Raw genomic sequence first — 16,247 nt, 5'->3', positions numbered from 1 at the left:
TTGAGAAAAATGCAAGTAACTGTGAAATCTTTCAAAGCATGGGAAAAGGAAGTTTCTCATATGTTTCAGATCTTGACACAATATAGACTAATCCTAGTTACAAAATTTGTAAGGGTCATCATTTTTGTATGGAAAACCTCAGCCCTTCAATGATGAATTCAAACTGGGAATAGCCTTGTGCAAATTTATGCTAATTAGAGCCTAAATCTTCCTAGGAGACTAATCTTTGAGAGTTCTGTTTGGATTCTGTGACTCAAAAGGCAAGGTAACACCTCATGTGGCCTAAAGGTTCATCTTGTAGTTATTTTTATTACCTATAATATTTTCTCTTTTTTGGTAAGACAATGAAGAGATACATGTTTATGAGAAAAAAGCCATTTAATTACTTAAAATAGAGTAATGCCTGAGGTGACATTAGCAGTAGTGGTTCAATTGCATGGCAACCACCCATGTATAACCCCTACCAAGAATTATAAGGTGGTTTTTTTTTTTGAGTAGACAGCAAGATAACAAAAATCTCCTTATGTTGCATTTTGACAGACATTACTGTTACACAATGCTGTACAGTATTTTTCTAGAATGATATGTCAAACTTACCAGAACAGAAAAATATCTATCATTATCATGCTTATTTCAGATAAAGGAGATGGCTCATGTTAACATCTCATCAATTTTAACCATATCCTTCTTTTAGTGCCTGTAACAGCACTGTCTGTACTTCTATGCCCAGTTTTAGCCCTTTCAACTAACAGAACTGTTCCTAAAGTATAGACGGAAGAATTATTCTCTTAATGGCTATGATCATGTTTAATGTTTATTTTCTTTAGCTATAGTGTATTTCTAGTGGATTTTAAAGTAACTTCCTGTTGATGTAAGCATCACCTTAATATTTCTAATGCTGCTTACTAATTACATACTCACATTTTATTGTACAGTGCTGAGTAGGTTAAACTTTAAAGGCAAATAATACAAGGATACAAGATTTATGCGTTTGTCAGGAATTTGGGGTATTGTCATTTTTTTAATGAAGGTTTCAAAAACCATAAAAATGCAACTCATGGTGGGGGGATGAGGCAGTAGAATCATAATAATGTAGTATATGGTAGCATTTAAATTAGGTCTGTGTTTGTTTTATTTTAAACTGGCATCATCAGAACCTGTATTAGAGCAAGCAAAAGGGATTGCAGTCTGAAATTTTGTATTCAGGGCATAAATGCAAGTTATATAAGAGCAATATGGAATTTATTTATTTTACTTATATGCTGTTTGTGGTGCTGAAGAGGGCTTTACCTCGGAAGAACTGGATGAAAATCCTGCTTTCCTTTACTTGCACACCAATTTGTTGCTGCTGTAGGTGTGGATGCTTGTGGCAGAGTATGGAGAGAAGTTTGTTTTAAAAATAGGAAGGCATGACCTTGAACAACAGAAAATGAGAAGGGTCACAGAGGCAGGTGCAGTACCTGAGCCTATTTTAAACCTGTTTTGACTGAGTAGATGTTGGTGGGAGGAGTACCTTTTAAGTTTCTTAGTTTTTGCAACCTTATATTTATGTTTTCACAATTATTTTTAGAGTCATGTATGAACTTCCTTTTTTATTGCAGTAGTCTAAATACAGTGTTTTTCTGAGTAATGCTGTTTTTATGCATTCTGTGTTTTGTATTTGTATGTGTGTTGCTGCAGTTTTTACTGCTATTCTGAATCAGAAGGGTATTTTAGTCTGTTTGTAATACACTTAGTCTTTAAATCAGCTGGAGTTAATCACACTTAATTGGTGCTTTTGTCTGAAAATATGCTTTTTTTCTAAAGAGTTTAGAAAATGAAAATGTGAAAGAACTAAATTTTCTATAGAATTAGTAGAGATTTATTTTTACCTTCCATCTACTTGAAACAAAACCATCAGTAAATAGTACTGTATTTTCTAGGCTTGTTGTAAAGAAAAATATACCCTTGGCATGAAAAGAGACACAACTTAGTCTTTCAGTTTTTTTTTTAAAAATTTGACTTTGTGAGTATTTACTACCTGTAAAAGTTCTGTTAAGCAACAGCAGTAAAAGAATTTAAGATGTGCATTGAAGAGAAACCTCAGCTAACCCCTCAGTAGACACATTACCTGGCCTTATAGCTCTGATAATGGTGAGGGTGATCTGAACTGCTTCTGGAATTAGTCTGTATAAAGTTAAGGTTCTTTGGTGTCACATGCTTTAGTGGTTTAGAACATTAATTAGTATAGAATAGTATATTAGTATAGAATAGTAGGTATTCTGTATTTATGCATTTTTTTATATTGATCATGGTTTGGGATCTAGTTGCAAACCATTTCTGTTACCAAATAGATACAAAGAGTCCAAAGAGATGTGAATTTAAAAACTAACATGTATTGCATTTGGATAACAAACTTGGCCCACCTACTAATATTTTCATTTGATAGATGTTTTTCTGGTCATGAAATTATTAATTCCATGCATTTGTTCTGATGTTGTCTCAAGCTATTGATATAAAGAGAAATATTGTATTATGCCTCTTCTTGCAGGTATGTGGGTGGTGTAGGACTGTAAGAGTAATAAGTTTTGAAACAACAGGGAAAATCTGCAGAGTTGTGTATATTCAGTGTTACTGAACATGAGGGGTTGCTCTAAAAGTTGGGATTGTTTTCCTTATTTTACGGTGATGTGATTTATTATAAAACAATTGGATACATGAATACATCTCCATTTTGGCAACCCATGCAATTGAATATTGCTTAATAAATTGCAATCTCTGGATGTGGAATCTTTGCATGTGGAATGGTAGGGATTATATGAATTTAGCCTTATCTTCACATTGGCATAACTGGCATAGTTGTTAGGAAGTTAAAACCTGTTCGGTGTGGGGTTTGTTTCTGGAGTCCTGGACTGGCACTGAACATTGTTTGTGTGCACTGGAGTGCTTGACTAACAACCCCAGACCCCACACATCACGTGTCTGCTCAGTTTGAGTCAGAGTTCAAAATGGGAAGCACAACTTCTTGAAAATGCACCGTAATCAGCAAAATCAGCGTTGTGAAGCTTAGTTAGCATGTTTTTCCTGTTTACATTATTATAGCATACTGTGGGGGTTTTCTTCTATTTAATGAATGTATGAAACTATATGGAATATGAATTCTATTAATATATTTATAGATGAATATGGATTTATATAATACATTATATCAGTGTAATGTATACCTATTTTGAGTATGTATATTTAAACAAAGGCAGAATCATTTCAACCAAATTCTGTCCTGTCCTGCTGGTTTAAAAGCAAAGCAAACTGTTTTGAATGGGATTATGAAGATAGAAAATTCTGGGATTTGGACCTCACAGTGTCAGATAGCAAGAGGAAGCACATATCTTTGATGTCATCTCTCTTTATTAGAGGGCTTAGTGTGTGGTGTTTGATTTTCAGTGTTGGGAGGAATTTGCTTATGCAGAGTTTGGATAATTTGCTTTCAGTCCATATGTACATTGGTTGTATGTCCTTTGAGAGGGAAAGGAGAATGGAGTGACTTTAACTCCAGAGATGTTGCAGAGATTTCTGATGGGAGTTTTGAACTTAAACTCAGAATAAAGAAATTACAGAGACAATTTAGGTTATCTAAAAGAATAAATTTTACCATATTCATGGGAGTTAATAAAAGATATCCCAACAAGCAAAGTATTATGCAAGGTTGAAAAACCTTGGGAAGTTAAAGGTTGTCTTGCATAGTTCCTAATATAGTAACAAAAGAGGTTTTATAGGTGCTAATCAGAAGAACTATGCTGGTAGTTAAATTTTAAGGGTTTTACTCTAACAGTTGCTCTCTGTTCACCTGACTTAAAACTCTTTCTGCAGTAAGGTTTGACAATAAGAAGATACTCCTGGTGTCTCATTCTTGTTTTCCATTCTTTTCTACTGCTGTGATGCTGTACTATACTAGTAGTTGTGTAAAGAAGCTCAGGGCAAGCTGTGCATCAGCTTAAATAATTATTCTGTATTTGGTACTGGTGAAATATATTTTCAAAATATTACTAAAATAAGAATCTAGATGACACTTGAAACAGTATTGCTGCCTGCTACAGAAAGGTTCTTGAAACTTAACAGCACAGTTTATACTGCATTATTTTACTTAGAGAAAATACCTTAGTTAAGCTAGTGGAATAATTGGCATGGGAAGAAAGTTTTCAGATAGACGCTTGTGTTGGCCCAAATGTGTTTTAGAAAACAATTTATTTTAAAATGTTATGATTTTGTTGTATTTCAGGTTCACAGACCAACGACACTAAAAGACAATTTCTTCTAGAACGGCTACTGGATGCAGTTAAACAGGTGAGAAATCCAGCACACATTTCTGCAGTGGCTAGCAGGGACTGTCTTTGCTTTCTCTTTAACAAAGAGAAGGAAAAGAAGAAAAGGAAACAAAGAAGAAACCGTGGCTTTCACATAGTACAATTGAGTTTTTGTCTGCTAGCAATCAACTACTGTGCAGTATTTATTTAAAATTCTTGTTCTGGACCGGTTATATTTATAATATATCTATTTTAAATATATGTAATATTTTAGAATATATATTAGGAATATGCATTTTTGTAATTCTGATATGGCCGAACTAAATTGCGGTGTACTGCAAAGTCTAACTTAGTTAACATTTTAGAGTAGCAGCATCTTTTCTTTGCATTAGATTTTTAGTGAATGGTTAAAATACATGTAAAGATGTGATTTATAGATGCTTGTCTATGTCAATGTGAAGTTCAGCAAGTAGAATTTCATAGATTGGAGTCAATTTGGGAGAGCTTGGGAAGCAAAAGAATGTCTCATAAGTAAGCCAGTGAAATGTTTTATAAGGAGTGGTTCTGTAATGGTAGCATGAGCTGGGTAGGAGCAGTGTTTGGTTTTCTGGGATCACATTTAAAACTCAAAAGTAGTAATTTCCACTCAGTTTTCAATTTACTGCAGGACCTGCAGGTGAGTTGCTCTGGTTAGCAAGGATATATTTGAACTGCAAGACCAGCCCATTAGTGTAACATCATGCTCTAGAGCGCTTTTTGGATGCAGGCTGTATTTGCAATGCTCTATTTTGTGCTGCATCCTTTTTTGATATGACTTTGCTTCATATATAGAAATAGTTCGGAAAACTGAAATTTTGTTTAGTGTAACAAAAAGTTACTAAAATTTCTTAAAATCTGTTTATTGCAGTGTCAAATACGATTTGGAGGAAGAAAGGAAATTGCTTCAGACTCTGACAGCAGGTAAAATAGTCTTAGATTAACGTTAATTTATTATTTAAATAAATAATTTAAATTTTGTGTCGTAATGACATAAAACATATAGCACAAAATATTTGACATGCTCAAAAAATTACATTGCATGAAAGGTAGATGATCTGAAGCTAAAATAACATGATTAACAGCCCCTCTAGCAGGTGAGGGTGATTTCTCAAATCGATTGCCAGTTCTTCTCAATGTAACTTGTGCCTCAGCTTTCAATCATTATGATGAGACTGTGAGTATAAGTAGATTATATTGCTTGGAAATGAGAACTGCTTATAAGGTAATGGTTCACTTTACATTTCCTATTCAGTGATCTGGAATAAAGTTGATGTATATAATCATAGTTGATTTTTACTATGATTTTTTCATATTTCCTTTTACATGAGTTCATTAAAAATTCTTTTGCAGAGTGACATGTTTGTGTGCTCAGTTTGAAGCTGTGTTCCAGCATGGCCTGAAGAGGAGCCGGGGATTAGCACTCACAGCAGCAGCAATCAAACAGGCAGCAGGTTTCTCCAGCAAAACTGAAACAGGTAAGGTGCTAATTGTAACTATCCTGGTTTAAATAGTTTATATATTCAGTCAAGTGATAGAATTTCTAATAGAAGTTTCAAGCACTGCACCAAACTTCAGATTGTTGGTAGGATACTTTACACTTTTCACTTTACAGCAGTGAAAATGACTGTTGCTTCTTAGTCTAGTTTAACTTGCATTCCAAATTTCTCTAGAAATGTTGCTGTTAGGAAATCTGCACTTCCTACTGTTGTATCATGTATAGTGGCAAATTTACTTTGAATTCTGGCAGGGATCAAAGTTGTGTAATTGTGCAGTTAAGTTTTTAAAACATTTTCATTCTTGACCTTGTCTTACTCAGTTCTTTAAATGTCATATTCTATATAGGTCAGTTATGTTTAACTTCTAATTATTGACGTAATTTTAGAAAGAAAAATTACATCGCTTGTATTGGTTGGCTTTGTTTTATTACTTTCTCCACTTTCAAAGAAAAGATTCTGTTATTTTTCTCTTCACCATGATGTTTCTCCTTTTTTAAATTAGAACTATATGAAGATACTGATCAGTTTTTATCAATATTTGGGAAAAGTGCACAGAAAGTGTTTTAGTGGAAAGAGATACTGTTGCTGTTTAAATGCAGCACTTCTGTTTTCTAAAGTAACATGAATTTGTTATTTGCATGTCTGCAAATTCTGGAGCTACCTGTTCTTTGAACCTGCCTTCCAACATTCCACATCAGTAACACAGAGTTCTAAGAAATCTTTTCCCTTCCCTTTTATGTTTCCAGTTGAACATATGAACCTGTGGATAAAATACTAGCTTAAATGTGCTTTTAGATGTGAATTCTTTGTAAAAGTGTCAGATAGAATAATTTAATTCATGTGGCTTTTTCAATGAAGTGGAGAGTTCTAAGTGCTTGAATAGCCCAAGTTCTGTAGGAATAAATAACCTATTTAATTGGTGTGTTGCATGAAGAGGGTAAATGATTCACCTTTGTTCAAAGTTATATTGTTACCTGTTTGTTTTATAAATTTACATGTAAATGTATTCAGGTATGAACTTAGTGGTTTTCTTGGTGGGGTGGTTGTCATTATTATTATTATTAATCATTAAATTCCAGAGCCAGTGTTCTGGTATTATGTGAAAGAAGTGCTGAACAGACACGAGCTGCAGCGCTTCTACTCTCTGAAGGCCATCACAACAGACATTGGCAGAGGCCGGGCTTGGCTGCGCTGTGCTTTGAATGAACATTCCCTTGAAAGATATGTTCATATGCTGCTGGCAGATAAGAATCGCCTCAGGTACTGTATCTGATACCTTTGTAATGCAGGAAGTGTACTGACAAATGAAGCACAAGCAACAAACCAAAAGCCACAGCTGTAGTAGTACCCTATATTAATTGCTATGCAGCTCAAGTCTCTTAACATAATTTGTAAAAATTTTTGTCAGCCATTGAGATAGTGGCTTGTGCATATCAAGATGTGACCTCTTCCCTAAATCCCTTCCCTGTTCTTTCAACAGTTTTCCTTGCTGCAACCTGGACACCATGCTTTAAGGGGCCTCTCTCATTCCACTAAAATAGTACACAATTGCAGCTGTGTCTGGTCAATTTATCAGTGGTAATTGCCTGTTGCCTTTTGGAGATGCTGTAATTGCAAAGCTCCAGCAGTGCAGCAGTGGCTGCAGATCACTGGGAAGTGGTTTGGTAGCAATTTGTGAACCTTTTGTTACAGTTACTGAGAATAATTTACTACACATTGTGAAATCCTAAACTACTTTGGAAGTGCAAAATGCATTTAAGTTCATAAACTGAGTCCTGCCTTTTTCTCATATGTCTTCAAGTCCCATTCTTTATGAAAACTTGAGGTGTTTTCCTTTTTTATCAGTAACTGTTGAGATTGCTTAAACCACTTGAGCAAGTCGAGTGGATTCAGCAGAAAGGCATTTTATTCATTTGCATTGATTAATGGATCTAGTGGATAGGATTATTGCATGAATCAAATTCATTAGTACTTCCTTTTCATTTCTAGCTTGTTCCAGTCATCTGTAGCTTTCTTGCAAAACAGATTTTGAAGAAATCAAATAAAGACAAATGAAATAAAGAGAAAGGTCTGAAAACTATTAGGAAATTAGTGACTTGAATTGCTGTGTTACTAATTATTCTCATGCTTATAGCAATACTTGCACAGTATCAGGATTATCAGCACACTGCACTGTAATGCTATTTCTAAAAAGGTTTATTCCAAAATTTTTTAGACATAAGTGTTACCTGAATTCCAATGGGATTTACAGAGTCAGTTTGCATCCCCAATGATATGTTTTGGAAAATTTTAAATGAATCTGTCAGAGTTGTTTAATATATAGATAATATATTTTCTTGTTTTTTCTTGTTTAATTTACTGAATGCTGATAGTAAAAATACAGCATTCTGCTACTAGAAAGAACCAGCATTAGAACAACTAAATTTATGTGTTCACAGTGAAAAAATGTGCGGTTTTTTGCATCCAAATTCATAGTTTAGCCTAACTATTTAGGGTAATTGGTATGGGTTTGGATATTGAAACAGGTCACAAAATCATAGAATATTAGGATTTGGGTTAGAAAGGACCCTAAAGATGGTGTAATCCAACCCTCCTGCCATGGGCAGGGACCCCTTCCACCAGAGCAGGTTGCTCAAGATAAAGGGAGCCTTTCTGTTTGTGTTCACGTCTTCTAAGCTTATATAAAACGTGCATAGCAATAGATATAGAGAGATGCTGTGACTGCTAATGCAGTGTGAACCCCACAGGCCCTGAGTGGCTTTTTTTTCACCTTAAAATGTGTAGAGCTAAAACTAAAGAAAAAAATACTCTTCAGGATGTCTTTTTAGAACCATCTGAACAGTTATCAATTTCAGAACTACAGGGAGTTACTGTGACATAAAATTTAATCCTTTGGGGTGCTCCTACTTATTCTTCAGAGTTTTCTTGTCTTTCAGAAGTGAAGTATATGTTACTATAGGACTGCATGTCCTTTTTTTTTTTGCTTTAAATTACAGTGTCTTCTATGAAGACTGGTCTTTTATGATGGATGAAGAACGTTCCAGTATGATCCCTACGATGGCAGCTGGTAAGACTTTCTTTTCAGTATTACTGTTCTTGGAAAACTACTGCATTTTGGGATGTTATATCTGTTTCTGGTTGTGAGGAGTTTTTCTAATACACTCTGCTTATGTGGAGAATGTGTGTCAGGGGCACAGCCAAGGTGAACAGTCAAGGTATTATGCCAATTTATGCTATGATTTGATGGATTGTTAAAGTCCTGGATCTGGACTTCCTACAATGCAAAAATCTTCCATATAAATTTTTTAACTCTTCAGCAGTCAAGGCTAACTTAAAACTAGTGCAATTTAGAGCAAGCAAAGTGGGTTATTCCTGACTAGAAAAGGGTAAAGATGGAATTTTATAGCAAGATCCAAATTACACGTAAATACAGGTAAGGTGAGTAAGAATAAGGAATGATAAATAATTTACTTTTCTAGAGTTCAGCCACAGAAGTGATGTATTATTGACTTTTATACCCCTTTTCTTAGATACACAGTCACATGCTTCATTCTGCAAGACAAGGTTCACGGATTTGCTAATGGAATATAGGAACCAACAAATACTAAAGTTGCAATGAAATGGCTTTAAATAAAAGGTTATAAATAAATGAGCTCACAGTACTTTTTGATTATTTAATGTGCAGCTGAACAGCTATCAAGAAGAATTCAAAGCTGATTGCATCAGCTTGAGTATAATCTGGAAAGGAATTAATGGTACATGAAAGAATAAGACTTCGTGCATTAGGAGCTGGGGGAAATTTCTGGGAAAAATGTTTTCCATGTCATAGTTTCGTTAATCATTAGCTTTATGTTCATAACTTCCGTGTGAAGTATACGGTGCATTTCTGGTGTCTCTTTCCCCTTTCTTTTACCTGAAGGTCTGAACTCCATTCTTTTTGCTATCAACATTGATAATAAGGATTTAAATGGGCAGAGCAAAGGCACACCCACTGTGTCAGATTTGTTAAAGGAATCCACACAAAATGTAACTTCCTTGTTGAAAGAGTCCACTCAGGGTGTCAGCAGCCTCCTGCGGGAGATCACTGCCTCATCTGCAGTCTCGATTCTCATAAAACCTGACCAGGACTCTGACCCACTGCCTGTTCTGCCGAGGAACGTAAATGCTGGTAAGCTTTTATGAATGTTAGTGCTGTTCGAAAACTTAGAAAATATTCAAGTGTGTTTAAATACCTTTTAAATTTATTTTGAATGCATTATTAAAGAGCAGAAGTCTTAAAAATAAGTGCACTCTGCATATGAACCAGTTGAATGTGTAATTAAAAGGCATGAAATTGGATATACTGGGTGTGAATACTGCATGGTAACTGTGTATTTCAGCATTTTTGTATCACTGTGAGAGGGAGACTAAACTGTTTTATTGGTAGTGCTCTGCTTGTGACCTGATTTTCAATTTTTTGTTTATAAAATTACACTTTGAAGTTTGTGATATAATGATTTTTCATTTTTAAATGATGTCTTTTGGCACCTTGCCAGTCAGACATACAGTGATGTGTATCTTTCGTTATATATTAGGTACAAATCTTAGCTTGTAATCTGCTTCAGGCAGTGACTGTGTTTAGTCTGAATTCCTATGCAAAGCAGATAATTGCCAAAATGAAAATTTACTCATACACTCTACCTTTAGAGGTCATAGTGTTACAACCAACTTGTATGATGTTAGTTACTAATAAAGACCCAAAGTCTTAATCTCTTGTAATTTGAAATCAGTCAAGCAAAATGTGATTTTCATTATATATTTTTTGTTCCAAAATTAACAAAGTAATATTTTATTATCTTTGCTTCTGGAAGTTGAGTTGTTTTGCTTTGTAAAAGTACAAAACTGCTGGAAGATTTATGTGCTTTTCAATTAAGAAACAAGGTTTGAGTTTAGGCAATAAATTGTTTTGGCTATGAGAAAAAAGCACAAACCCCACATGAGAATGTGTTAGGAATAGCAGTTGAGATAAAATCTGTTTTTTATTGGTATTTAAAATAGACTTTGTCTTAAAACACACTTTTTAGAGCAAACTTGTGGTACAGCTTTTGTTGTGTAGCACTTAAATGAGATTAAAATCATAGGTGATACTTGACTTGGGATAACTTTGTTGGTATAGGGTAACCTTGCAAGATGAAAGAATATAGCAATTGACCATATGGTGCATATGGCTCCACAACATGATGTACCTGATGTGTACAGCATACATGTGTATACAGAACGTGAAAGATACAACTTCCAATGAAATGTCACTTTAAAAAAATTGAGTTTGTTCAAATGCAATTATATGTGGAATGTTAGAGCAAGTCAGATGTTTCCATTAAAGTCTGTGTTCTTTGTTGGAATTCTATTTGCAAACAGAATGGGTTTTAACATCCTTTTAAAAGTATGTTAGTGTGTTTTGTGGATATTTAACAGCTGGACTTGAATTAGACAAAGCAATTTGGTCCCAACGTGAGGTACCTTGGTGAGTAAATTTCTGATGTTTCTTGGAGTGCTTCAGCTTTGCATTTAGCTTCACGTGCCCATCAGATTCAGTAGAATAGGTAATTCAGAGAATAGGTAATAGTGTAAAAATAAGTGCTGTCACTGAACACATCTGGTGTAATCAGAAAGAATTTCAGTGTAGTTCTAGACCAAGAGCTATTTAGCTGAAAACTGACTGTTCAATTTTTATAGACAAAACTATTTTGATTGCAGGTGTTTGATTTTGTTTGTGTTGTTTGTTCTTTTCAGTTTTTCCTCTGAAAGTGCTTTCATGTTTTCTCTGTTTTGCAGACCTGTTCTACATTACGCATTAGGTATAGTCTATTGGAGAAAGTGACAGGAAGGCTAACTTTTTATTTTAAATTTAATTTCATGGGTTTGTAGAACTTTTTTTCCAGTTTCAATTGAATCATGTGCATCTCCAAAATATCTTCTAAAATCTGAATTATGTAAGGTATAGAAAATAAAGCTGGTAATTAGAGATTTAAAAGCTCATGTGTATGGAAAGGTAACAAATGTCATGTAGATCTAAGGGATGTTTTCTTGACTAGAGTAATTTAGTACATGAATTCTTTTAAGAAAAATAAAAAGGTTTCATTTATTATTTATCTTTTCTAAACTGTGTAAAACTTTGTATTGCTACTAGATTTGAAATACAAAAAAGATCGAAAAAAGAAGAAGAGAGTGACAAATATTATCTCATTTGATGAAGAGGAAGATGAGCAAAACTTGGGGGATGGCACAAAGACTCTGATTACAGGAGAAAGTTCAGAAGAGAGTGTAGACAGATCTTCAGTTCTTGCATTGTCCTCATCTGAAAGCACTCTCGGAAAAAATCTGAATGGGAGTGAGGGTAGCCATTCGTGGAAGAACAATTCAGTATTTATGAATGGAGAGTATGAATACCAGAAACTGGATGTGAAGAGCATTGATGATGAAGATGCAGATGAGGATGAGCTGTATGGAAAATCATTAGGAAACAAAAGCACAGAAGGTGGAACTGAAGGTTCTGAAAAGTAAGTATTGGTGCAGGAGATAGTGGTAAACTTTCCATGCATCCCTTCCACCTCTCTCTTTCCTTTATGGGTACTGGCAAATTGATGTGTTGAACTGAACTCTAGATTCTCTCTCATTATTCTTTTTTCCCTCTCCTTATTCCTTCTCTCCCACCTTTTTTCCCTCTTTTTTTTCCTTCTTCTTTTTTTCCTTTTTACTGTTTAAGCAATATGGGCCACTGCAGTGATGATATTTTGCTTCTAAGTTTCACTGAAATCCCAAATTTTGAGATTTCAGACTTCTTGTTTTCCTTGAAGTTCTCAGTTGTTAAAACTTTGGTGTGATACAGCCAGGCTATAATTCTGGCCTGCTTGATATTTCCTTGTTCTTAGTATGATAATGATTCTATTTTGGCTTCACAATAAAAATGTGTATTTTAAACGGAATTATCTTGTTACATCAGGGTGTAGAATGGTTCAACAAGGCAGAACAGAACTGAGAGAGAATAATTTTAGATCCTAATATGCTTTCTTTATTTCTGACAGAAAGTCATTTAGAAAAAAAGGCAAGCACCGCTCATCTCATCTGCTTTTGGAATGTCTGGTCTTTAATGAGTTAATGTATGGCTGACCAAGAAATTGGCAGGCAGATGGAAATAAACATTTTTCTTGCAGTGGTATCTCTGGAAGAAATATAAGCATTATGAACAGTAATACCAGCTGTATAAATAGATTGGTTTGTTTGTTTGTTTGTTTGTTCTAAATAGGCCTCGTGAAATAGTCACATGCAATTCCCAGCTATGCAGTTGGAGTCCTCTGCAGGTCCTGAATGATGACTCAGATGTTCTATTTCCTGTCAGTGCTGTTGGCTCTTACTCCCAAACAGGTGGGCATTTCAATTCACAGAATTCCAGCAACCTTTATTCTAACACAGGACAATGGTAAGAAATAACAGGGTTGTACAGACACAGGAGATACTGCACAAATGGGATAAAAAGTTCAAATTTATTCTTGTTCTGAATCAGAGTTCTCCATTTGAGTAGTTGCTTAGTTAAGGGGGAGTTACCAATGTCAAAATAAATGAGAGTTTCATTGGGATTAAGCTGTTGTCTTGTATTTTATGGAAGTTTAGGATAGTTGTATAAAAAATATGTATATCCATTTTCTAGATACCACTAAGCTGCAAGAAGCTCCAAGTGTGTTTGAGAAGTTGGATTCAAATTACTCTTGACAGATTGGAGAGCAGCTGGAAGCAGTTCAGTAGAAGCTGTTAACTGTTGAAATACAGGATAAGGAATGATTGACTAAGAAATACTTGCTTAGAAAAGGATATTGGGATCATAGAGTGGTTTGGGTTGGAAGGGATCTTCAGAGATCATTTTTTCTAAGACTGGCTTTCTGAGCTGTGACCACTAGTTGCCAGCTCACATCTAATTTTTCACATGCCAGTATAGTTTTCTGCAGGTTACAAGCTGGTAGTGAATTAACAGAACTGTGAACAAATGAGAGTGTCATTTGTAAATGTAAGCTTCATTGGCTCTGCTGTAGCCTCAGCTGCAGTGTTGTATGCAGTGAGGGGCACTTCAAGAATGATGTGGACCATTTGAAGCAAGCAATAAAAATGGGTGAAGGGATGAAAAAGAAGACCTGGTGCTTTTACAGTATCCATATCAGTACCAAAAACAGACAAAAAAATTCCACTAGCCCTCCCCTTCACCCTGTTGATATTTTTCTAGCTGTTCATAAAGCAGCATGAAAACTTTGGGTATACTCATTTGGGTTAATTTCACTGGACTTTGGGTATGCTCATTTCAGTGACCATTTAAAAACTTCTCAGTGATATGCAAATAATGTTTTAATTGTAGAGTATTTAATATTTTTGTGTACACATTATGTGTCCAAGAGTTTAAATGGATTGAAGGCCTGTGAAAAAGTGTAATTCAGAATTCAGTTGTGTAAGTTTACTGAAAAATTTGTGAATCATAAAATAATGCTGCACTGCCCTCTGCTGTATTTAAAAATATGTACCTCATAAGAAATGCCAGTGGCTCCAAAAAAAAAAAAAGAAAGAAAAGGACATTTTAAATTTTTTTCTTGTGCTGCCATATTATGAAGGAATTGATTTAGAAAACGTTGAGTAATTTGTGGCATTGTGGTCTCTGTAAAACAGAAACTGTTGGGGAACATCCACAGGTTGCAATCTGAAATGTAAGAACACATTCCTGTTTATGGGGGATGGTGTGCGGAATTAAAACTCACAGTTGCTGTCAGTAGATGTCATGAGGCATCAGGAGCATGAGTTGGGGGTTTTGATCTGAAATCAAAAATCAGGAGTGCAAGCCAAGACTGAGTTCTGGAGGCAGACGACCAAAGAGGACATCTGTATATATTTGTATGCATCTTAGCCATAGCTGTCCCAGGGGCTTACTCTTTCTAAGAAGACACCAAAGCCCCTTGTTTTGTGTTGCTTCCTCTCAGAACTGTTTCGAATGCAATGCTCAGCCTACTAGAGGTGATCAACAGGCCCATTCAGATCACTTCTGGGCATGGGACAGATATTCTGTCCATCTTTGTGGTCTGTTATGCAAGTGAGAGTGACAGAGCATTGGGCTGAAAGAAGTCAGTTGATCAGTGCCAGGAAAGCCCCCCAGAGCCTTTTGTCTGCTCTCGTGGTCTCACCTGTGAACAGGAGGAGCTGCTGGAGTGTGCAGGGAGGGCTACACTAAGTGCCCATTGCACAACCCAATGCCAGCCAGTCAGAGACAGGAATACACAGGGATCAAGGCACCCTCTCCTCAGCCACACTGACTATTTGCTGAGATTGAAAGCTGCCTTAGGCACTTGTTTGCTTGACTCTGGGAGCTGCACTTCTGCTGGATGAATGATGTCAGAAGGAACATGCATTAGCTTATTCTGAGGGCAGTCCAGCCCACTATCTGGCAAGCTCATTATTATCCTGGTATTTTTGTTAAAACATGCTTAATGAGCTTTTATAAAATACATAGTTTAACCCAATATTTTGGTTTATGGGTCTTAATACCAATAAATAACACACACACATGCATATGTTTATTTGAAATATCATAATCTATAGTGTTGTATGTTAATATGTATTTTCAGTATTAATCTGTTGAAGTGCTCTAGGGATGTGTCAGGGCATATCATATCTCCATGTAACTAGAAATGAGAAAGCCTCTGTCAAAGTGCAGTTGCTTGGAATAAAAATGGAGTATGTATTTTTAGGATCTGAGCTTCAGTAAACTCTACAGCTTCAAAAATAAATTTTCTCCTCCATAGACTTTCTGACATAAATCTATTTCCCATTAATTTATTTTCTAAAAATTTCTGCTTTTTAAATATGTTCTATTTAGGATTGTCTTACAGTAACTTTGTAGCCCTTGCACAGTGAGATGCAGAACACATCAATAAAATATGATTTTTGTTTGTTTCCACCTGAGCTTCCTTAATGACAGGCTCAGTGATGTGGATGTTTTGCTGCCGACAGTTGTGGATCTGTGGACAGATGCGCATTATTCATGCTTTTTAAACAATATCTCATCTGTCGGATTCCTGATGCTTGGTACAGAGACGTAAGGAGCCAGAGAAAAGCCATGGTGCTCTCTTGGGAATACAGAAAGCACTGGTGTCTTTGAAAGGTTTCGTGTGCTGGGGACTAACCACAATTCCTTCTCCTGCAAGTCACAACCAGATTTATAGTGAGCATGAAGTGTCATGAGGCACTTCAGCTCAGGGGGTTTATGCAAGTAACTTCAGGAAGAAGTCTCCTCATAGCTTTGCAACTCTGTGCATATCAAATATAATTTAGGAATTGTGCAATACTAATTTCTTTACGATGGCTGTGTTCCTAAGAGACTTGACAATCCTGCTGGCATTCAGGGTCAATTTGCGGA

General features: G+C 35.5%; 1 protein-coding gene across 2 annotated transcripts in view; it reads left to right on the top strand.

Moving 5' to 3' along the window:
- Positions 1-16,247, top strand: part of SNX29 (sorting nexin 29) — a 99,090-nt gene that overhangs the window by 1,248 nt on the left and 81,595 nt on the right. The window contains exons 2-9 of one of the 2 annotated variants that reach the window (XM_014252728.2): positions 4,259-4,323; positions 5,191-5,243; positions 5,673-5,797; positions 6,898-7,078; positions 8,815-8,885; positions 9,738-9,986; positions 11,988-12,357; positions 13,104-13,222. In XM_014252728.2, coding sequence (XP_014108203.1) covers positions 4,259-4,323; positions 5,191-5,243; positions 5,673-5,797; positions 6,898-7,078; positions 8,815-8,885; positions 9,738-9,986; positions 11,988-12,357; positions 13,104-13,222 — 1,233 coding nt within the window. Of the gene's footprint in view, positions 1-4,258; positions 4,324-5,190; positions 5,244-5,672; positions 5,798-6,897; positions 7,079-7,866; positions 7,887-8,814; positions 8,886-9,737; positions 9,987-11,987; positions 12,358-13,103; positions 13,223-16,247 lie in introns of those variants that run through there. The other variant, XM_088064102.1, reaches the window with a different exon arrangement.

This window comes from Pseudopodoces humilis, chromosome 18 (assembly GCF_049639895.1).
Source record: "Pseudopodoces humilis isolate 2021_Gansu_Grassland_sample_001 chromosome 18, ASM4963989v1, whole genome shotgun sequence".
Lineage (NCBI taxonomy): Eukaryota > Metazoa > Chordata > Aves > Passeriformes > Paridae > Pseudopodoces > Pseudopodoces humilis.
This window is presented reverse-complemented; position numbering and strand designations above follow the sequence as displayed.